The 24,328-nt window shown below is 34.7% G+C and overlaps 1 protein-coding gene across 2 annotated transcripts in view; it reads right to left on the reverse strand.

The window, feature by feature from the left end:
* Positions 1–4,414: 4,414 nt before the first annotated feature.
* The window catches only part of LOC149796211 (uncharacterized), a 60,136-nt gene continuing 40,222 nt past the window's right edge, over positions 4,415–24,328 (reverse strand). For both annotated transcript variants that reach the window (XM_089966167.1, XM_089966166.1), the window contains exons 2-9: positions 19,035–19,101; positions 18,420–18,490; positions 17,721–17,780; positions 10,920–10,973; positions 9,154–9,339; positions 8,506–8,626; positions 6,895–6,928; positions 4,415–6,174 (exon numbers count right to left, since the gene is read on the reverse strand). In XM_089966167.1, the coding sequence (XP_089822293.1) occupies positions 5,332–6,174; positions 6,895–6,928; positions 8,506–8,626; positions 9,154–9,339; positions 10,920–10,973; positions 17,721–17,780; positions 18,420–18,490; positions 19,035–19,096 (1,431 nt within the window). In that variant the 5' untranslated portion in view covers positions 19,097–19,101 and the 3' untranslated portion in view covers positions 4,415–5,331. The remainder of the gene's footprint in view (positions 6,175–6,894; positions 6,929–8,505; positions 8,627–9,153; positions 9,340–10,919; positions 10,974–17,720; positions 17,781–18,419; positions 18,491–19,034; positions 19,102–24,328) is intronic.

Genomic DNA, 24,328 nt, shown 5'->3' on the forward strand with positions numbered 1-24,328 from the left:
GATGGGGATTTCCAGAATGACTCATCAAGTGGTTCCTAGAACATTCGTCCAATTAAAATGACATGGATTTCCAGACTGGATTTCCAGAATGACTCAATCCACGTGGTTTCTAGAAGCGTATTTATGACTATAAAAAGCATAGAATATTCTAGAAATTACGTGGATTTCCAGAATGATTCAATTCACTTGATTTACAGGAAAATTCTTTGTATGCGTGTGCATAACTATAAAAGACGGAGAATTTCTCTATCCCGGTCAGACTGAAGTGCAGTGAACAGAGGTAAGTGAAACATTTTATTTAGTAATCTAGAGGTTGTGTTTTACACAATTGTATTGTATCGTCATGGATGAGGAATATAATTTAAATATATATGTATTATATGATGAATTATGAAAATATTAATGCTATTGTTTCTGCAATTAAACAATTTAAAATATCTAATGAATTAATTTCCGAAAAAATTATTCGTGATTTTGAACCATTGCAAAAGAACGTAAATTTGAAGATAGATATACACTACCAGCAGAGTACAAATTCATCAAGCTCATTCAACAAGCTATGTTCCAATCCTTGACAGCAGTCAAGGAAAGAGAAGTTGATAAATTCTTCTCGCTTTCATGCGCGATCGAGAAAATCAAATCAGAATTGTCTCACGAATACGAAACAAATATTTTTATGAACACACGTTCAATTAAGAAAGATTATATCAAAAAACGAAGGTGCTGTTACTAGTGAAAATTAAAATGCTGTCAGTGACTGTAGTGATGAAAATGAAAGTAAGGGTCCCTGCTGTGGCTAGTGATTGTGAAAGTGAAAGTTTATTTTAGTCAGATTTTTTAAAATTCTGATTAAGATTTATTTTGTATTCAGATTATAATAATTTTATGTTAATTTTCTTAGAATAAGCCTAGAATTTAGTGAAATTTATTCAAAATTCATCGTTTTTTCCACTGATTTTAGTCGATCTGTCAATAAGAAAATCAGTTGAATTGCAGATTTTCGAAGGGTGAAACCGCACGCAGTTCACTAAATGATTTTAGGATTTATCGACAAAATATCATTAAACGCTATCTAAAGTAGTTTTTTATCTTGAATTATTCTGATTTTTATTGTTGTTAAGCAGAAAAGGGAGAATTTATCGATAAATCTTAAAATCATTTAGAGAACTACGTGGCGTTTGACCCATCAAAATGATAAAATCCGATTGATTTTCATTTTACACCATCAAATTAACGAGAAATCAGTATAGAAAAATCAGTTATAATATACTTATTTGATTTCACTTGTGAAGGATCATTATGTAATTTTGTTCTGCTGTTTTTTATCAGATGATATTTTCATTCAGAATTAGACAATATTTTAAGCTGATCTAATTCAATACAAGAATATGCATAATTCTGAATCTGATCTCTATCACACGTAATTATAATAATGTGTTTTCGCTGCAATTCATTTAATTGTTCCTGCGTGAACAAAAAATGTTAATTGCCGTATTTATCAATAATTATGTTAACACTAAATTGTTCTGTATTGACTAGGGACGGTGTCATTATTGTTCTGATGGCATTTTCAAGTACCTCTTTGTCGTGTATAAAAACTCCTGAATGTTGGTACATTATATAATACTTCTTGATTAAAAATCGTTAAGATCTTACATATAAATTTATACTAAGAATTGCATTCCTTAAATTAAGCAAGTGTCCGGTCTGGTCAGTTAGTTTAAAATGTTACCTTGATAATAGCGGATTATGACATCGTAGATAAACCGGATTGATCGGTTCTTGCACGATCAAATATTCAGGTGGTACTTGAGGCGTAAAAGTATACAAAATGTCTCCTAGCTGAACTTGAATTGATTTTTCAAGACTTGTTTGATAACTACCATCGATTGCATCACATAAAAGTTTCACCGCTATCGTTGAAGTTATATTTACAATTCCGGGTGAAATATAACGGCCTTCACCGTATCGACTATTGTTATATCTGAGAATATATTCTGGCTGTTGCATTTTTAACACTGCTCAAGTATTTTAGGAAAATATTCATTGATGATATCATTGACTAATTGTTTTAGTTAAATCCAGGAAAATTAAAGGTTGCTAGATCCGCTTCTGTTATCGAATATTTTTTCATCAAAAATTGGTTATATATGTATTCCGACTGAATTACCGTTTTGTATAATACTTTGATAAACAATTTCTTGGTCAATTACAATTTTGATTTAATATTTCTATTTGTTTGATTATTTCTTTTGAAGACGATTAATATAATTAAACGTAATTTGTAATTTTGATATCATCGGCGTTGGCATCCGCCCTTAGGGGTGTTTCATACACCCACCATACATACATACATACATACAAACATACATACATACATACATATATATATATATATATATATATATATATATATATATATATATATATATATATATATATATATATATATATATATATATACGAATATCACCGACGAAGAATAAATAGCAACAGCGTAATCTGGTGAATTTATTTCTATCCCTGTTAAAAAATTTGGTTAATGAACCGATATAGCTATTTTTGATTCTCTTCTTGTAACAGATTATATTCTGCGCTGAAATTCATCGTTCATTTGTTCGATTTCATAACTGCCTGTTGGTATTCGAACAACCTGAAACTCAGGAGCTAACCCACCAAATTATTTTGAGCTGATATTAGGCCAGCTATAATATACTCGCAACTGCGCTAACGCTATTTCTTTTACTGGAATTGCAGTTGGAGAATTAACACTATTCGGGGTTGATTGAATTTATTGATATCATCGGGATTTTTTTGCGGTGCTGTATTCGTGATGATCTGTTGAAGTAGTTCTGTCATTATTTAAATCCTGATTAATTAAATCCGGATTACTTATCACTGTGTTGTAAATTTCAATCATCGCTGTAAATTCAGACTCTTATATTTTTCCGTCGTTGAGACTTGCCACTATCAACGAAGACAACTTAGAATACGCCAACGTAGCCGCATGTAATTTTACGGCGTAATCATATAATTTTTTTATTTGTACACGTAGATATTATTTTCGCGATAATATTAAAAATACCGGCAATAGAAGATGACGAAGAAATACAAATAGTTAAAATTACGGCGTCTTCATTGGTACTGATGATAATAATAATCCAGCACCAGTAACAACATCCGAAACCGTATAAACAACAACGTAGATAACAACTACACGGTTTTTTTTTTTATATATTTTTACTCTATACTCGTCAACGATATTTTTTAGTTTTGTTTGCCATCGTGCTTGATTGTACCTAAATTTCTGAACATTGATTGGAAGGTTCATTATATTTGTTTTAGTAATTAATTGAGGTGTTTCAGCGACAAATTTCAGGCACCACCAGTAAGACGCTGCGGTTAATCTTTTATCAGATGATTCCAGTATAAATGTTTCTACGTCTCCTTTAATTAACACAATAGACACGGTTCCAGAAAAATTATCGGTTGAATGACGCCGATGATACGTAGTAAACGTACTAAATTTTGCACCGCTGAACACGGACAGCCTGTACACACCAGTAACTTCTGCAGTATGTTTGATAGTGTTATCTTGCTGTGACCATGTTGAGAATCCTGATGACACTGTGTATACTATGTTGATAATCTGCTTGTGGGGAATTTAAATCAAATTAATTGTTTTAACGATATCAGGAATTCCACTTATAATATCTTCTACTTTTTTAAAATCGTTTCAATATCTGATATAGCTGCTTTAATATCGCCGATTTTTGTGTTAATTTCAGAGTGTTTTACGTCAACATTCAACGTACTTCCAAAGAAATCATCTGCGATTTCATTAAGTATTCGAAAGTTTCTACGGAGATTTGAAAACATATTTACGTGAAAGTCATATTCAGCTCGCAGCGTGGTTAATTTAGTACATACTATTGTATAGTTATTGTCTACATATTTTTTGTTGCGACATCTTCATCAGATGTTGGATCTCTTAAAACAACTATTTTATTTCCGTTCATGCTGCGTTCATCTGTCATCGTATCATTGGTAGATCGTAAACGATTAGCAACACCTTTTTCAATTTCATTTCTAATAGTTGCGATTGATATATTCGAGTCTCTGATTCTACTGCCGTCAGTAAATACTGGAATATTATCTGTAGTAGCAACGAGAACTCTACGAACTATGTCATTCCATTTGATGTTACTCGTCTTTAAAACACCGTATTTATCCTGAAAACAACAACTTCATCTCGGTCAACTCCAGAGAGGTTCATATATATTTAATCTGTGACTAGTTGGCAAAACACACCTTCCATGAAATAGCTTATTCATGACCTGAGAATCACAGATTTCAAAATCTGCATATATTTGAACTATACATATATGACAAATAACTACACGAATGGTCTGTATTGACAAAAAACGTTCATTTTAATGTTTAACCATAAACAACATGAACTCTAGTTGAAACGTTATTTTTCATCAATCTTTGAAATATGATATTCCAACTGTATTCATAAATCTAATTGTTTTTTTTTTTCTCCTTATATTTGTTTTATACATATAACTCTTGTCGTTCGTAAACTTTACTTTGACAGTAATTTTCCGTCAAATCTAACACATTATTAAGTACGAGATCACTTAAAATTAATTGTCTCGTTTTCTCAGCTATTTTTTTTATATTTTATTTCCAATTTTGACTGTTTCACCAATTTTGATTTCGGAGCTAGGGACGTGTCACAGTTGTCAGGAAAGCAAATAAATGGATCAATATTTCTGATCTGTTTTTGTTTTCTTCTTTCTTTTATTCATTATTTGTCTCAACTGGAGTCATGTTCATTACTGCATGAAGAGTGTTACACACACACACACACACACACACACACACACACACACACACAAACACGCAACGTTATAAGCAGGTATTCTAACCCAGAACGCTGCAAACATCAACTGTAGCCTAGCTAATGTAAACCAGCACCCCACCATCACAGCCCTGCGCTGGTCCCCACAAAGGATAGAAGTAGGTCGAACGGATGGCTTCGTGGCGCTCACTCGGTTGGCACTCAGCTACATGTAGAAATCCACTGGATTTATATTGAGAGGCCCAAACGCATTAAATTATAATTATACAATAACATCTACATGGCAAAAAGAGAGGTACGATTATATGATTATATCAAACAAATTAATTAATAATGACATCAATATAATCCAACAGGTTAGAGAGTAATAATCCATTCACAGCTGGAATCGAAACCATGCTGCGCATAATGTCGCCTAGTTCCCATGCACGAGCTTCCCTATATATATATATTCCTTTTATACACTAATGTCGTCTGTCTTGGCGTTCGAGTACAAAATACACGTGATCTGTTTGTTCGATCGAAGGATCATTTGTTGTTAAACTTTTATGTGATTTCTCCTTTGTTTCATATTTGGTATTTATTGGATTTTGTACCGTCTGGGTATTCATATATGTACAAATATTCCGTTCTGTTTCTGAAACAATTTCATCACTCTGATTCTTCTGTGCTTCTAGAATATAATACACGTGACTCTGCCGGCAATAATTCTCGGGGTCGTTTTGATCATTCGAATTCTCTGCCTCGCTTTGAGAGTCCAGCTGATATCTCGCAGGATTTGGTCCATTGCCATTTTCTTTTCTGCTACATACATCTATGCTTTTATCAATGCCTCTAACACCAGGTGTTGCCTCCAGAATGAAGTAGTCATGTGACTTTGATTCATCGCCAGACGCGTCACCTGAAATAGATATGTCCTCTGCGGAGCCGTTTATGGGTTTAAGCTTCGTTGTCAAAATGGGAAAGCCACTAGCGCCTATCTCAACAGATTCATGTGATGCTAGCTTACGAGTGTAAGTGATGCAGGGACTATTTGTAACAGAATCACTTTCTAGAACAGATGCATTGCTTACGTTACTGTTTCGGATACTGTCGTAATCATTTACAGAACTATATCCAGGAACCCCATGGCCGCCATTTGCTACAATGTCATATTTCAAAGCGTCGTAAGTTTTGGCCCGCCTTACACTTGAGTAGATATCTTCATACTGATATACTTCCGTTAAGATCTCCTCTTTCGCAGGTCTACTTTTGACCCCGTTCTCACTTTCAGCACCTCTCTTTGAAAGGGCTGTCTGGGATGCAAGCTAAAACAAACAAAACAGAACATGAAAGTAGATATACATCCGGTTGTTATCATCATCCGAGGATTTTGTTTGTTTCTTTGTTTGCCAGTTGACTGTTTCTCTTTTCTTTACTGCAATCTTTAGCCTGTCATGCAACGTATTTAGGTTATGGTAGTCGCAAAAATGGTGACATGATTGGGATGCAGAAAGATAAAATCGATATTAACAGCAGTTACAATTGTTATCTAATACATCTGAGTGATTGAATTTGAAAGACTAAAGCAACATGTTGGGCAAATTCATGTTATCTAAATACTGTATGCATATATATATATATATATATATATATATATATATATATATATATATATATATATATATATATATATATATATATATATATATATATATATGATCTATTTTTAAATATCAAATATTAAACATAAAAGACAACAACTGATGACAACTGATCATTTAAATAATTCAAACATTGTTGGTTATGGTGTATCGGCTATATATTTGAGGAAATATTCCCACAGTATTACAGTATTTCAAGAGTTAACATGACTGAGCTGATAATGCACACAATGTTCCCAACTATCACTGGATCTGCCTGCAAGAGGATATTTGTAAAGCAAATGAATAGCCGCGTGCCAGTGTCAGTTTTTTAGCATTACTGAATTATGATATTTTGAAGTAGCCAATTAAAGCTACTATGTAAGCTGAAAAAGAGTGGAATACCTTGATATCAGTTTTCGGCTTTGTTTGGAAGCAACTGAAAAATAAAATGAAATTAAACTAGAAAATTAAAATGGAAATTAAAATTAAAATGAGTCTGAACTCATGAAAAGTAATTCTTTCAATGAAAAATATGTGGATGTTAGATAATAACAAAAATGGCTGATGATAAGTGAAAGTAGGTCAGTTTTTCAATATTGTCTAAAATGTTTATGGAGCTATTTCTTCGTTTTACATTGTATTTTGTTGTGCTTGAATTTGACTGCGACCGAAAAGATGCAGCCAGACGCAGCGGTCCCTTCTAATATTCTAATTTAATCACTAAAATGTAATATTAACACGTCGGCTATTAAAATACGGTGCAAATTTATGTCGATCTATGAAAAGCACATTAACTTGGGGTCAGAGATCAATCAATTAGATTTATGGGGACAGATGCTTGCAAAATCGCTATACTGCAATGATGTATAATGTCTGTGTCGGGAGAGGAAGTGATACGTAATTAAGCCTTCGTTATTTTGCCGTCAGACTGACTAGAAAAGGGAAGGTTAACTTCGATTTAATATCGGAACTGTCAGAATTCAAACTGACCAGAATCAGGTTTGGAAATCTAGAAATCAGCCTCACCGCAATTTTTGCGACTTGTCATAAAAGGTGGTAGATATATTTGATCCTGATTGGTTACGCCAAATAAGGGGCGTGGTACCCACACGACGTTTCATAGTTTTAAAATTGTCCTCGTCGAAAACTCGTGTCAGTCTGCATTTTCCCGCAAGAGTGAAAATATAAGGGACTTTGAATTTGGAAGCGAACAAAGCTTGAAAGCACGATGTATTTGCGTCAGTCTCGTGTAATTCGTTGATACTAAAATAATGGCTTGTTTGAATTTATTTGCTTATATTTGCATGAATTTATTTGTTTACATTTGTAGATCAGTTCTCTTGATATGAGTATAACTATGTTTGAGTTCATCTATCTGAATTCGTACAATTATCTTCTTTACATATGTTTGGCGAATTGTTTGAACTTGTCGTCTGGTTTGTATATGAATTAAGTATTCTAAGATATCATGCATTACTTTAGTTGACATGAGTTACAAGATTCCATTTGAATTCATTGATCTTAGATGATTTCGTGTATGCTAAGACTCGAATGTGTGTATTCGCTGAAAATAACGTAGTTAAGTCATGTAATGAATCTTTTAATTTTTGTAATTTCGACGAGAACGGAACTGTTATGTCTCATGTGAGGTTAATGGAAGTCAGGATGGAATAGCCGTTAGGAAGTACATTAATCTTATGAAGCTAGGATTTGTAATGGTCTGTCAGGTTTAGCTTTACTAGATAGCATTTGGTATCTGTTTGAATTCAGATAGAAAGATATCTGACATAACGAGAGGGGAGTAAGGATTTATTCCCAGTAGAATATCTGACAGAAGATTTAGATTGCTCTCTGTTTTATTTGAAAGGGGAAATAGCTCCCCTGACGTATCCACTGAAGTATCTACTGACGTTGTTTTGTGAGTGCGATACGTAGTTGTTTTGTGGGTGCTGTAAGTACAGGTGTTTTGTCAGTGTGATACGATAGGTTGTTTTTTTTTAGTGCTATACGTACAGTCGTTTTGTCCTATGGATGTATATTAAGACTAAGATGGCGACTCCTGTGATGGCTCCAACTAGGAAAGACACGATAACAGCGGCAGCCATACCTCCTGCACAATTCTCTTCACAATGTTCTGTTATAATAATAATAATAATAATAATAATAATAATAATAATTGAAAGAATAAAGTTTTTATTTGATTTTTGTTTTTTGTTTTTTAAATGGACAATATTATATGTACCCTCATAAGTTTTCTGACTCTCATCAGTTTTCTGACTTCAAACGGCACTTAACTTCCATTTTAACTTATTATGCATATATTAAAAGTGACTTAATGTCTTCAAGGTTTTGAAAGAAACCTGTAATGTACTAAAACATACTAAGTATGACTCAAAAATAGTCATGTATGGGGTATATGTTGGACGTACTGATAAAATGACCGTGGTAAAAAGCCCATATGCCTCCACCATATAAAGCGATATCAACATGTCTGTCAAGTTCTGCTAATACACTTTAGAAACAAAAACAATGCGTATGAAATACGTGAGCAAAAAACAAAACAGAAAAGTGAAAGTAAGAAAACAATTACATAAAATGATATTATAGATGTAATAAGGACAATAATCTGCAACATAGCCATTTAAAAGATACATTGTGTACCTCCGGAACGGTTGGTCCATTCCTTCGATGCCTGTGTGAACCAATTATATTCTTGTGAAGGGGTCGTACTATCTTCTGAAGGGGTCATACTATATATGCTTTTAAGTGTAGATGCAGTCTTTTGTGTGTTAGAAACTGACTCTTCTTCTCCTCCTGTACCTACAACACGTACGCTTGTGCGAGGCCCTGTCAAATGTGGAAACAGAATTAACTTCCAGAACAGCCACTAAACACGCAAACAACAAAACAACAACAATAACAGCAATACTACTAATAATAACATTTTTATCGGCTTAATAGCATGTTTCAGACATGGAAGAAGACGTTACTATGAAAGGGGGAAGGAGGAAGAGAACTGACTAGGGAGAAAAGGCAAACATTTCATAATTTTACTTTGATCAGAAAAACATTCTGTTTTATTACGTATGATTCGAGAACACTGAAAATCAAAATAAAAATTTACTAACCATGATGACTTAGAGGATTTTGAAAATTAGAAATCACTAATCATTCATATATTTTGGTATGCCCATCCCGAGAAGAGATAGGAAAACATTAAAAATCAAAATTAAAAAATTACTCCACCAGCGACATCGAAGACAGAATATCACGGGACTGCAGTTGTATATCAGAATTCACTGAACTGAGTGGCATGTGTCTACGCCATTATTATTCTGTGTCATTACTTGTGCTTCACATTCCCAGAAATCTTGAATCAATTATTGACCGAATCATACTGGCAGTCAAGTTATGAAGGATTTTTCAGGAATATATATATTCAAATTTTTAAGTAAAACACTATTTCGATAACTTATCGTTTATTTTACAATTAAATAGAATCGTATTTTGCTGTGAATTTTATAGAATTAAAGGGTATAATTTCTGAATTGGTGTTGTCCAACGTCGCCATTGGTCATTACCATGCTGCCTTTTGGCCATTAAGCAGCAATTGGTATAACTATGTTGTTTTGTGATCATCGTGAGAAAGAGCATACGTTTCTGATGTACTTAAAGGCGATAAAAAATATTAAAGCACACAACGGCATGACATTATTAAACAATGTTTGAATCTGCGGAACTATATTAACGTGTCGTCATGAGACACTTTCTATGAGATACCACTGCAAAACCTCTCTACAGTAACTCAGTGATACACCCAAACGTATCTGCATTATTTAAGTGCCTGCGTGTCTAAAGTGAACTTATATGCAAAATGCTTATCTTTGCAAAATGCCTCTAAGTCATTTCAACACAGACACCTGATCATAACTGACATATATAGTCACCATCTCCTTTTTAAAGGGATCTTGTTTAGGATCAACACATGAAAATCGTGAAATAAATTTTGAAATAATTCTGCTAAAATAAATCAATGGGAGCGCTTGAACACTTCATATGCCAAAACCAAACCAAATGAGAACAAAATAATAGAATCATCACTAAACGATTTTCAGATTCATTTTCCATAAATATTAATGAAAATAAGTTTGTCTTGGCATCAATCAATATTTTGGACGAGGTTTTAAAGGATTTTTCCCATATTTTAAAACGCATCATTTAAAAAATTCGAATGTTTCAAGAGACCCATTCATTAAATTAAATAAGCGTAACACATGCATTTTGACAGAGAACAAAAACAATTTAAACATATTAAGTAGAGACAAACTGGATAATGACATTAAACATTTATCTCATATTTTACATCTAAATTTGGCCAGAAAACAAACGAAAGTAAAAGATGGACATTTACGAAATTTAATATTTACCATTGCTCTTAGAGAGGTACAAGCCGCTCAAAAGAAATTCGTACTTGGATTTACCTGAATGAATTAAGAACATAAATGTTATGATCAGTATGAAAAGTATCGGTGCTATATGATTATGCTGTGGGGCCTGTGTTCAACGCGATAAAGAATAATGTATACATACCATCAAAACACATTTTGCTTTGGTTTAAATGATATGCATATAATAAGGGGACGTAAAATTATTTCGATTTGAATTTATATATTTGCCAATATTGGTGAAGTGTTTAAACTAATTTATATCAATCATGTTAGTATAATTGAAATAGAGATAGACGACGGCATGTTGACCTGTTAAGCGTACTTCTATATGGCGGTTTTAGTGACAATAAAGAGCGAATGTACATTCAAATTAAAATCTGTTAAAGATTAGAGTGATCACAGGCATTATTTGTAAACTAAATGCTTGAAGTTTGCAATACACACGTCATAAAAAGTATCAGAACAGAAAAAACTACCCTACGATGTAGATAATTATAATTATATAGCTATTATGCATAAATCATATCCTGTTATACAAATTTTAAACTATTAGTATCAGTAAATAGTTTTGTGTGTCCTTTTTTGTTGCTAAAACAATCTGTCATATATTGGACAACAAATAAACAAAAGTATTTCATCATTATCAATTCAATCCACGCAACTTTTCAATGATGTAGAGAAACAGAATATATGTACCTATTTTACGGTACGTTTGGATACGATTGCAAAACGGTGCTTGAAAATTTAAGACCATGAAAACCTATTGTATCCTACCTATTAATTTAGCCAAAACGAACCTAACATTTGGAGTAAATAAAAGGGATGAAAAGTTAGAGACTTTTAGCATTCAATACCATGGGACTCTATAAAAATAAAATTAAAATATATCCTGCCGGAGTAAAGCCTCCGCACCTAAGACCAGCCCCAAGCTTAGCGACAAATCATCTAGCATCAGCAACACGGAAGAGATAATTATTCCGATTGTCTCTGCCAAAGTCATGGTGAAACTACTAGACCTTTCATAAGTGCATAAAGAATGTAAAAGATTGGTTTACATTACTGGCAAGTGACTCGTTGATCTTATCTGCGAGCTCTACAGTGCTCCGCACAACAAAGAGACATGTATTGTTCCTGCGGGAACTGCGTCGTTGAAGGTGGCTTTTCTGTTCCGGTAGGCATGGCTCTTGCCGGGTACAGCACTCTCTGACTGGATATAATGTAAACAACCACTAGAAATGGATCGAAAAGCGCTACTGACACGTTCTGATCGATAAGCTACCCAATAAATAAAAACTGCAAACTCTCGCACTTCATCCAAGACGGTCAGTTACATTAAGTCGCTCGCGCCTTCATAATTGCTAAACTATTGTCTCCAATTTGTATTGCCTGCAGAAGCTTAGTGACAACCCAGTCTGTCAAGTCCAACGATTTAACATAGTACAGGTCGGAACCACCGCCCCAATTCTGATCCCCTCGAAGCATGACTTTGTTTTAGGGTTGGATTCGCCGTTCTCAGAAACCTTTCCACAAAGGTCTACCCTATAAAACCTCCAAGATCCTACCGCAGCTGCATAACAGCAAGCCAAGAATTAGGTAACTAACCTAGTGCACGTACTTCCGGCTAGATGATATAACAAGGCCGCCTGTGTGGCACCTCAAGAACGACAAGATAAAGGACACAATACTGGATTCATACATCCACTTAGTCATTGATCAGGCAAGGCTAGAGCTTTCTAATGGCTTCCGACCCGATTTGCACTTTTTCCTAAATCGCATGCGTATCCTGCTCCACAAGCTTCTCAGTGGGTTAAGCAACACTGCGCTTTTGGTGCACACAAATAGCATCGACACAACTTTGTCGAAAGAGGAAGCTCGCCTGTGACACAAGAGTCGGCTTTTCCGTTATTCCTGCTCATAAGAGGACAGTTGCCTATGGCAAGATGTGGGGCAATTCGATATATACACCAACTTATGTTTTCCCGTACACCTGCTAAAACAAGAGGACCACAATATATGTCCTCGAAAAACTGCAAAAAATTAACATGGACGACAAATGGAACGAAAAGTAGACCTCAAGACAAATAAATATAGGTGCACAGCGGAAGGGGACTGTGTAGACCGTACTGGCATTACGTCATGTGAACCTTTAGAAGCCCAAAGTTGAGCGGCACAAATAATAATAATAATAATAATAATAATAATAATAATAATAATGAGGACTTTGTATAGCGCCTAATCGTTCGATGCTCTAAGTGCTTTACAACATAAGACAACACCTATAAGATAAAAAACATACAATGATATGATTACAAAAACAAACACCATGAAATTAAAAAACATTGAAAAAACATGCTGAGAATATTTAAGGTAGGAACCATTATTAGGTCTTTAAGTTTGTTCTTGCAGTCGAAATAAGTGAGTTATGAGAGCCCTCATGAATGTGATCACTGTGTCTTTGTGTCTAAGTTCAGTGGGCAATTCATTCCACGTTGCTGGGCCCTGGTATGCAAAAGAACGCTGTCCATATGACTTTGTTTTCATACTGGGAATAATGAGTATACGATTGAACCACAGTAAAGCTGTATCATGAATGCCAAATACATGCTGGAGACGGTGAAGTAATATACCATGGTATATTGTGTCAAATGCTGCAGAAAAAGCAAGGAGGGCGAGAACTGTAATCTTTCCGCTATCCAACGCAGACAGAATGTCATTAACTACTTTTAGAAGAGTAGTTTCAGTACTGTGGCAAGGGCGATATGCAGATTGTACATTGCTAAAAAGACTGTTTGAATTTAGATGAGATACAAGATGGGATAGAACAACCTTTTCTAAGATATTTTTGCATGAATGGGAGATTAGAAACTGGGCGGTAGTTCTTTAAAATCGTTACGGTCAAGTGTTGGTTTCTTCAGCAGATGCTTTACAATGGCAGTTTTGAAAAATGATGGGAATTCCCCAGATGAGAGAGAGGTATTACTAACATCACTTATTGAAGGCAATACTGGATCTAAGCACTCAAGCAGCAGTGATGTTGGAACTGGATCAAGTTCACATGACTTTGGTGCACTCTTCATCAGGATTGTACGTACGAAATCCATAGAGACAGGTTCAAATGCTGCTAATTGTTGCCGCTCAAATTCTGTATAACAACTGTATGGTGACGTCGAGTCAATTGAAATTGTGGTGTCAAGCCTATCTCTAATGATTTGCACTTTGTCACGGAAGAAATTTGCAAACATGTCCGGAAGGTCGACTGGAGAGAAGGTAGTTGGAAGTGGTGTAGATTTGTTCCTTGACATTAGCTTGTTAGTAATCCCGAAGAGCTCTTTGCGGCTGGAACTTTACATGATGTTAGTAGTATATTGGGCTGATTTCGCTGCATGGACTATATTTGTGACATTCTTCTTAGCGGCTTCATAGATTTGCTTATGAATAGTGAGTCTGGTGGAAAGCCAAAGCCTCTCAGTTTTACGGCGGTCTCATTTAGCAGTGCAAAACTGGTCCCTAACACTGCTATACCATGGAGAACACTTTTGAATTGATACTCTGCACTTGGTAACTGGGGCATGTTTGTCAAGCAATGAATGCAGGCAGTTATCGAGTTTTTCTGCTGTAGGAGGTAAGCAAGTTGTTAGTTCAGCTTGGATGTCGTGCATTAATTTGGTTCTATTTATCATACGGAGGTTTCTCTTAGTAGCAGATACAGGTGGAGGATTAGGGACTGATACGTCAAGATGGCATATAATGCAGAGGTGATCTGATGCAAGGTCATCGGATACCAGGGAGGACCGTAGAATATTATCATAAGGTCTATGAAGAATCCAGTCTAAAATGTGACCATGTTTATGGGTGGGTTGGTTAACTGAATGTTTGAGGTTGAAAACATTAATGGAATCTATGAGTTTTGATGTATTTGGGTTTCCGGGACAGTCAAAGTGACACTTAAAATCTCCAAGAATAATCAGGATGCCACCTATCGAATTCGGAACTGAGGAGATTCGGAAACTGCTCCAAAAAGAGAGAGTCAGCCAGCTTGTTTTTTCTACTAGGAGGAGGGCGGTTTAGGCAGAAAAAATAGACTGACCTTTGTTCCATTGTGAGTGTGGTTTGGACTAGTTCAAACGATGTGTGGTCGAAATTGAATGTTGTGGTGTGGTTAATACGTTTTATCATGGAGTTCTTTGTGATGACAGCAATTCCACCTCCGCGAGAATTACAGGGGGACGACTTGATGGAGTAACCAGTGGGTGTTAGATCCACACACTTGAGCTCATCGCCTGATGTTTTTAGCCATGTTTCTGTCAGGAAAAAGACGTCAGTATTCTGGTCGTTGATAAAATTAACTATTTCTGTGCGCTTTTCCGGTGGTCCTACTGAATGGGTATTGAATAATGCAATACGCAGAGGTATATATTGGATAGTTGACACAAAGGTTGACGAATTAATAGGGATTTGAATTAGGTTATCTAAATTAACGGTCGAATTTTTTTTAAATTGTTGAGCCGAAATAAGGGAGATAACTGGAATTATTCTTCCTGTTCTACGCCGGCTAGCTTTGAAACAACGTTTCTTTTTTCGCTTCTGTTTACATTTAGGTAATGATGAATGTAGTCCCAGTTCGTTTAGCCTAGAGCACAATGTAGTGTGGAAAGCCAAGGAGTGATCATTTAAAGCAAATGATGAGGGTCCATCGTAGCATAAACAGGTTGACTGGCGAGTATCAAGTGATGGCGGTTTGTTCAAAAACAGTGGAGCAAGACAGCTGAGAAAAAGTCTAATTGTTCTAATTTCCAAAACAAGGAGATGAAGAAACACATACGAATTTAACATCCAATATATAATGAACACAATAACGTAGATGAAAACAGGCAACAAGCACAAATATGAAAACGGCACTAAAAACGGAACAGCTGCTTCAAGCAGGTTAAGCAATAGCGGCGATCTTGTTTAATAAGAGATTCCCAAACGCAGCAGCAAACTGATGTATCATGCTGGGTAGTAGCGACAACATTGAGAGTACTGACACGCATAGAAACGTCGTTTTGTTTACCTTCATCATCAGTGTTTGTCCGCTCTTCTTGCAAACGCATGAACCATCGGCATCGTCAATGCATGCCAATTCGTTTCCTTCAAGCTTCACACTGATCCTTTTGACGCTGGTATTTACAATTGTACTGTTCGTGTCCAGAACTTATGAGCAGCCGCTCAAAGCAACTGTGCCGGGCACAATGACGTCTTTGCTCGTAAAGTTTTAGCAATCTGTTTTGTGGTATATGTAAATCAGATTATTAGTCACAATGACTGTGATCCGTACTCTCTCAAGGCTAAATGCGTGGTGGTGGGAGTGAAATGGGTCGAGTTTTTTTCTGTGCTGTACCTTGCTTAAGTTTATTGATATTCAGTTCGCATGTTCTTCCAGTAATATATTATGATTTGTATTTGTGTCGCACGAGTGCTTGATTTACATATATGTAGACATTAAAATGATCTGCTTTGACGGTCATGAAGATGTGCTACCCGTGGAAGATGAAACCGCATTCACCATCGAATCTAATGAAGCAGAAGATTCATTGGCTGAAATCTCTTTTTGCGCCAGAGAAAAGACGATGACGTTCCACTTAGAAGCAAGATCTGTCTGAAGCTATGGGACTTGAGCAACACATAGCCGAGTTACATGCGCATGGCAAAGCAAGGGGATTACTGACGAACGCATAGGCTGGAGTAATTTCAGATAGAAAGGGGGGATGGAACTGGTTTGTACTAACACACAAAACGACCCAAGTAATTTTAGATCCATTCGAGTGTTTGTGGGCAGCAGGTCTTACAAATAACTGCCACAGCTCGAGAAGAAATCCCAATCGATAACAACTGCTGATAGACATCGAGTTCGTCACTGGGTCGCGCTCTGAGTACACGCTACTAAAACCTTGTGGAGCTTACAGTTTTCGATATGTACATCAGTCAAGAAACTGTAAGGTTGACCGAAACCGAAGACGAAACGTTACACAAGGAGATAAAAGATGACATTAATCAGCTAGAAGACGAATGAGTACAACAGCTAGAGGTTGCCAGCATTGACCAAAAAGGACCTACGTATCCCAGTTTGCCAGCTTCGGATGATTATCAGCCTGTTCCTCGATGTGGACACAACACGGGCGGAGCGTATGCAAATCATCTTTCGCAAACAAGGCGTGGTATCGCCTACATTGTCACAGCAGTGGGTATCAGTATATGCACAATCATGTTCGCGATCACAAGTGGTACATGCACAAGTACGCGACCTCTCGTGGTTCAGACTAAACCTGACCATATGAACGCAAAGAATTGGCATAAAATGGAGCTACATTTTAAGGAAAGAATTTGAAGAGAAACACCATTTTCTATATCACGAATTATTATTTTAATGGGGCTTAAACATCCGGCAAGGTATCATTTTAATGAGGACACGATAGATAGACACGATAGTGGAAATATTTACTAATTCAAGTTTAAATGTTTAAGCTTGAAAAGCAATAAGCTGAACAACATATTGTTCCTCATCTTCGCCCAAATCAAGCATATCAGATCAGATTAATACACAGAATAAACGTGTCTTGAAATTATCCCGAAAATCGATCTTGCGATTAAACCACTATGAGGCTGATTACGCTGAATTTGTACTACATTAAACATTTTCCACATATGATTGAAAATATATTCCTGTAACAAATAGTGTAGATAACCGTGATACGTTTTATCTATATAACCTTCACGTTTATTATTTGCAAAAGAAATTACCATGTGTTGTCCCTCTTTGAGAACTGCAGTTTATTTGTAGACTGCTCGACTGGTTATGTGCTAGAAACAGAAGGAGAGCTCAGTATTAGTCTTTAGTATAACTTCGTACAGTTTCTCTATGCTCGATGCCAAATAAAATGCAACGCAATACTGAAACATTGGCTTAGATATTGATTTGCAATTCAAACTTAATAATGCAATTATTGCCAGTTCTAGAATATATGTTGTACTATTTCAAAATATACGTGTGTGTCAGAATTAGAATTTACTAATATGATAAATATGATGTAAATAATTACAATTGTGTCTTGACTCTAAAAACGTTCAAAAATCACAAACTGCATAGATATTGGTCTATATGACAACCTGCAGTGATTTTAAAAATGAACACGATATTCATATAGTTTGGGCAGAATGCATTGTGCGACACTTTGTTTTAAGGACATGATACGATCTATTGAAACGCAGCATTTAATATTGATGAACTCCACTTTTTATGCCCCCCCCAAAAAAAAAAAAATTTTTATTATATTAAAACATGTGAATGATGAAAACAAACATAGATTTATTCCAACTGTTTTGTAAGAATTCTCCTCAAGTTCAACCTGATCTATTTTAACCTAGGTCTAGCAAATTATTATATATGTATCTATGCGAATGTCTGAGTTTAAATAGTACGTTTGATCTCAATAACTATACCTGTGCACAAATATTCCGAAGATGTTAAGCTGTCTGGAAAATGATCTCGTTTCCATTTATTACACAGTAGCCTGCGTGAGAAAATATGGAATATCTTGATATAGGCATCCACGTCGGTGAATTTCATACATATAAACACGTGAATACTTTGGAATTTTACCGTTATAGAAACTTAACTATGCGCCAAGTTTTATGCATCCAAAGTATTAAGTCACTGGAAAATGGGTTTTCATATCTGAAAGACAAGTCTGATATCGTTCTTTTACAGATAAGATACATTTTCAATATGTTCAAGTACATTTGTCACATCATTCAAAATATGGCGTCACTCTTTATTCATGTGTTTTGTTGCATCATTATTTGAACTTTTATATTAATGTAAATCTTGTATAAGAAAACATAAATTCTACTATCGTAAGTGTCAGAAAAGCACGCAGAGATATAGTCGACTTTTATTTCAAAGATGTTTCTGCCTGCACTCAGCTCATTCTGTTGGAGCTGAATGAATTTAGTAATGATTGACGTAACACAATACAATTTGTTTAAAACATCCACATAGTTCTAGTGAGTTTACCAAGAGATTTTCATAAAAATGCAAAACATATATCTTCTTACCATGGCTCCTTTTCTAAAAATATCTTCATAACCACTTTTCGGTCTTCTGCACAAACCGTCATAAGGCCTTTATGCAACATAAAGAAAAATAAATTGTAATTCTAATTATTATTTTCAACCACAAAATACAATGCTGTTTGTATGGCTTCTATTTTTGATCACAAATTGTTTGGATTAGACAGGTCTTCAAAAACCCTTGATAAGTGCTTGCCCTAGCTCACAGAGTTAGGAATGGTGTTCTGGTTGCAAATCTCTAAAGACGTACAACTTTCCTGCTACAGTTATATTAAATTGCTTTATTAATTTTGTCTACAGATCTTGGCCCACCTGAAATAGATATACATAAGAAAGTTCTATTTATTCCAGTGCTCTCTTTCTCCTTTATAGCTGTATCATAAAATTATTGAGTTAATGAAAACTTGACTACTATAAATAAAAACATACAACAAAAATGTTATATAGTGATACTAACAGTACTAATTACAAATTCAAAACTTGCTAGACCAGTCAGACTAGAGTGTAGTTAATTAAATATCATCTGCTTACATGTTTCAGTTAAGTAACTAGTTTGTAGCCAAGTGACGTATACGTAAACCATCGAAATACAAAACGAAAGGTCCGTGGTTATAAACTCAGCACAGATAAGGCAAGAAAGCTACCGGTAGCTACAATTAAAGCTTAACAGTGACGTTTTACCAAATTCATCGGAACGTTATCACGTCTTCATAATGTCAGCGATAAAATATGACGTATTGCTGCAAAATAACTGATGAATAAATCGGATTCACTGGACCACTGGCACATGTTCATGATTTTTGCCGATAAAACGATGATGTATTTGTACACAATACATGATAACGTAAACACTAAGACTTACATTCAAATAGATCAACGTATCTCCTCAAGAGTAAATCAAGACGATGGCCCTATCTTTTATGGACTAGCTGTTGCAAACATATCTAAACTTTGTAATGATGTACGAAGAATTGTATTTACTACGTGGTTTTCCGGATATTTCAAATTACACAACATTTGCGACATTTCAATCTTGAGGTATATAGCAGTTCTTGAGTAGCTGGTCTGCACTCTAAAACTTTAGACATTTTTGTTTTGTAACTGCCTTTGCAACTGAATTTGGTCTTGTTGAAGACACCTGTTTGTAAAGGACAATATCAATACGCTGGATATGTCCCACAAAAATACGAGTTCTTCTGTTTGCTGTGCTTTTTTTTCCTTCGGCAGTTCCTTTTGCTGGTCCTCTGTTTGTTCAAGATCATTATCTGTTGGATGTGCTTTTCATTTTCCTTCGAAGATGATACGCAATTATTTTTTCATGTCCTCTGACTTTGTTCTTGATCTTCATCTCTTTCTCTTAATTGCTTCTGCTCGAGCTATTCTACAATATTTTTAAACATGTGTAATTTAGTGTCTAACGTGTCCCTTAGCAATGACAGTTTGGTTGTCATGAGGATGTACGCTTCGTCGGTTGTAATTTACCTCTCTGTTTTAGCCAGATTTTCTTCCACAATGCAAGTTATATATCCTCATTTCTTTTCCCTTCGCTTATGAAACTGATGTCAATCTCTTTTCTGTTCTGAGTGCGTCAAAAGTCGTCTATCTCATTTAAGTGTTTTACTTCTACACATTTTTTAAACTCCATATAGGAATCAACGGGAAGGTATCTACTATGATGTGTGTTGTGCACACTGAAAAGAGTTTTATCAAAACTTGACAAACCATTTAAAAAGTCTGTTACTATTTCTGGTGGTGGGGGTGTTTAGTAGATTTCACCTTAGTGCGGCATAAATGGAAACGAATTTTAAACTGCGAAAATTGAACCGGATTAAAGTATTTTTATCTGAGAGATACAACACTGTATAAATGTTTCAAATAAATGCAAAGTAGCATGAAAATTAAGTTTTGAACAGCAGCTGGCCCAAGAGTAGCAGGTATACCTACAGGTGTAGTTGTTTTGTTTTTTTTTTTGTTTCAGATGTTTAGTCAACAATTATAAGGGATTGTTTCAAACCTATTTTAGGAGGTTGACCTTTAGGAAAGATATAAATTATTATGGGATAGTCAATTCTACTATCAGTAAGCTAAACATTATCTAGGACTTGACAAGCAACGCAATAAATGACAATGAATCAAGTATGATGACTTTGTTTTGACATCCATGAGTATAGCAGGTACGAGGGAAAAAATGCAATCAGGAACAAGATCAATTATTATGAAAGGTAAAACGTCAAGGACTTAGTAAAGATGACTATACAGTATCTTTCTATAAAAAAAAATGTTTGATGAATGGAAGAAATTAGAGAAAAGAGAATTTTGAAAATGCTAACTCAAAAAGTATATAATCATTACCACATAAAAGGTACAAAATGAACAGAATACATTTCAATGATATCTGAACTTCTTCTATGCAAATATTTCTCATCTGTGAACCTTTATCCCTCAATAAACAGAACGTAATATTAAAATAGTGAAATGCAGACAGAGACTTATGGTCATCCAGAGAAAGATCTGCATCTAAACAATCCAACTGTTAACAAAAATTGTAAACTATCGATATCATTGCCAAGAATATAAAAATTGTAAACTATCGATATCATTGCCAAGAATATAAAAATTGTAAACTATCGATATCATTGCCAAGAATACAAAAATTTTAAACTATCGATATCATTGCAAAGAATACAAAAATTGTAAACTATCGATATCATTGCCAAGAATACAAAAATTGTAAACTATCAATATCATTGCAAAGAATACATTTTGTTCTTGATTAACACAATATTTTGGATGAATTCAAAAACAATATAATTTACTACATGAACGATAAAAATGAAATACAGACAAGTTCAAATTCTGATAGCTTTTACATCTTCAATAAATATATATGAGAGGCCATCTGTTAATGGCAAAAACAAAGAAAGTATACATATTGAATGCTGGGAACAATTTTAGAGTTAAAATCAATCCAAGTTATGAATACACAGTGTATCCGAAAAAACAATGCTAGTTACTATAGCTTACTAAGCCCATATTGTCACTGGGATCAAAATATCTGGAACCAGAAATAATTCATGTCTTCTTATTAAACAATATTAGAGACTTTCTCGCTAGACATATTTTCCACAAGGCTTTTATTGAATACATTGTAAATTGCCAATGCAGACAAGTGCATCTGATAAACAATTAACAGACTGAAAATCAGCATAAAAGATCAAAATGTACAAGTAATTTCGTGCATGCTTGTAACATATTGTAGCACGTTGTATTTGATTATATAGCATTCTTTTTGCCAGATCATTTACCGAGCATTATTTTTTCATACTGCAAGTATCGCATTGGTTCTTTTCTTATTTAATTCTATGGACATTCAATTCAGTATATTACCAGTAGCTGCAGAATTAATTGATTTTTTTTCGTTCTGTGCAACACAACTGTTCATATTTGGCCTTTATTTCTGTTTGCGACCCGCTGTGTTAGAATTCGTAGACGATACGTTCCTTTTGTGAACGATATGTGTTAACAAAAGCGAAAGCCTAATTTATTTGCGCTATGAAGGTCTGACTGTCAGGGCTGTAAACCCGAATATCATTGCGGATACTTTCAATGAAGTTCCTGTTTTTCCCCTTTTACGCTGAGGACTTGAAATTAATCAGATGTATGTACTTTCTTAGAGTGAATGCCGACATTCCTTCTTTTTAATTGTTTGTATCCCCTTTTCACTGGCTTTCGATTTCGCTGTATGTCTGTCTTTCCTGAATAACATGGTCAATTAGGTAATTTGTCAATTCACTGTAATTAATTATTCATTAACGTAATGGTTGTGAACTGTTTAATAAACTTGTTTTTTGTGATATTTCGACCAATATTTAAAAATAAAAATAAATTGATCCCTCTTCCTCTCAGCATTCATTGTATACACCCATTTGCAGTCACAAGTAGTCACATTTGACAATGATGTCAACAAATATTTACACATTCTTACAAATAGTACTTCTGATATTTTATAATTATCTTCTCTCTTCTTTTTCTCTTTTTGTCTAAAGCTTGTCCACGCTCACAATATTAAACAAAACTCCGTGTTCAAATCTGAACTCACGATATCAAATTATGTTTGTCGTTATTGATGCCAGATAGGTATAAACTCGGTCAGTCTTTCCACAAAGTAAGCAAACATTTACAATTCCACCTTGACCAAGTTTCAAAATGTTTGCATTTCAAATACTTAATAAGGTGAGGATAGAAACAACCCAAACGGAATCCATTCACTTTAGTTTACCTTAAAACTTGAAGAGAAAATCAGAAGAAAAAGATGCCATACAGGGTCAAGCAAATAAAACTGACGTAAACCTTCACAACAACAATGTTACAACTTTACACGAACCTGCCAAATTATCTGATGCAGCTACTTGTCGGTTTGTTTATAGAAACTCCGATACATGAGATTTTGTTGGACACCAATTTAAATGATTTCAAAACATGGAAAGAACAGCTTTAGATGCACATAAATTGTTCAAAAATGGTGAAGTCTTATAAGAATGTAAACGCTGTAAGAGAATAATTAGCTTAGCAACGATCAAGGAATAATATTCAACAAAATACTGCAGTAAATTCAACAAAGAAAAAAACAGAGAGATAGATTCTTTAGAAATCGGCAAGGAGAAAATCGAAAACTCCCTGGAAAACTATATGATTTTACAACTGCATTTGGAATGGTCATATACAGACCTGGAAAATGAAATTTAATAAAATCACAAAGAGAATAAACAGTGCGTTAATAATTTTAGCACAAAAAGTACTGAATTGAACAACAAGATAACAGCTCATACTGATATCCTGTAAGTGGTACAAACTGATAATGCTTTAAAAGATATAAGAAAACATACAGCGGTCGTCAAAACCAAACTAAATTGTGATGCCAGTACTATAAAGGCTACGAAGTCAACTTACGATTTGCATACTACTGACTTGAGCGATAAGACCAAAATGATAAAAGATGTCATCAAATTTAACAGAGCATTACATGCTATGATTGAAAGATCAAAACTGTATAAGAATGAATATGTTGCTGCAAAAGTGGTTAATAAAACAGGTGTGCTATAATTTATTATTGACGAATTTAAAAACAAATTGGCAATGTAAATGAAATAAAGCTGATTTGTAACAAGATTTTACAGCGGGGAGATGCATTCAGAACGGAAATTGCAGAACGGAACTTGATCTAAATAAAACATTTAAGTTAAGTTGTAACGCTGATACAGTTAAAATCGAAATAAACG

This window comes from Sinohyriopsis cumingii, chromosome 7, assembly GCF_028554795.1.
Source record: "Sinohyriopsis cumingii isolate HCF-2022 chromosome 7, ASM2855479v2, whole genome shotgun sequence".
NCBI lineage: Eukaryota > Metazoa > Mollusca > Bivalvia > Unionida > Unionidae > Sinohyriopsis > Sinohyriopsis cumingii.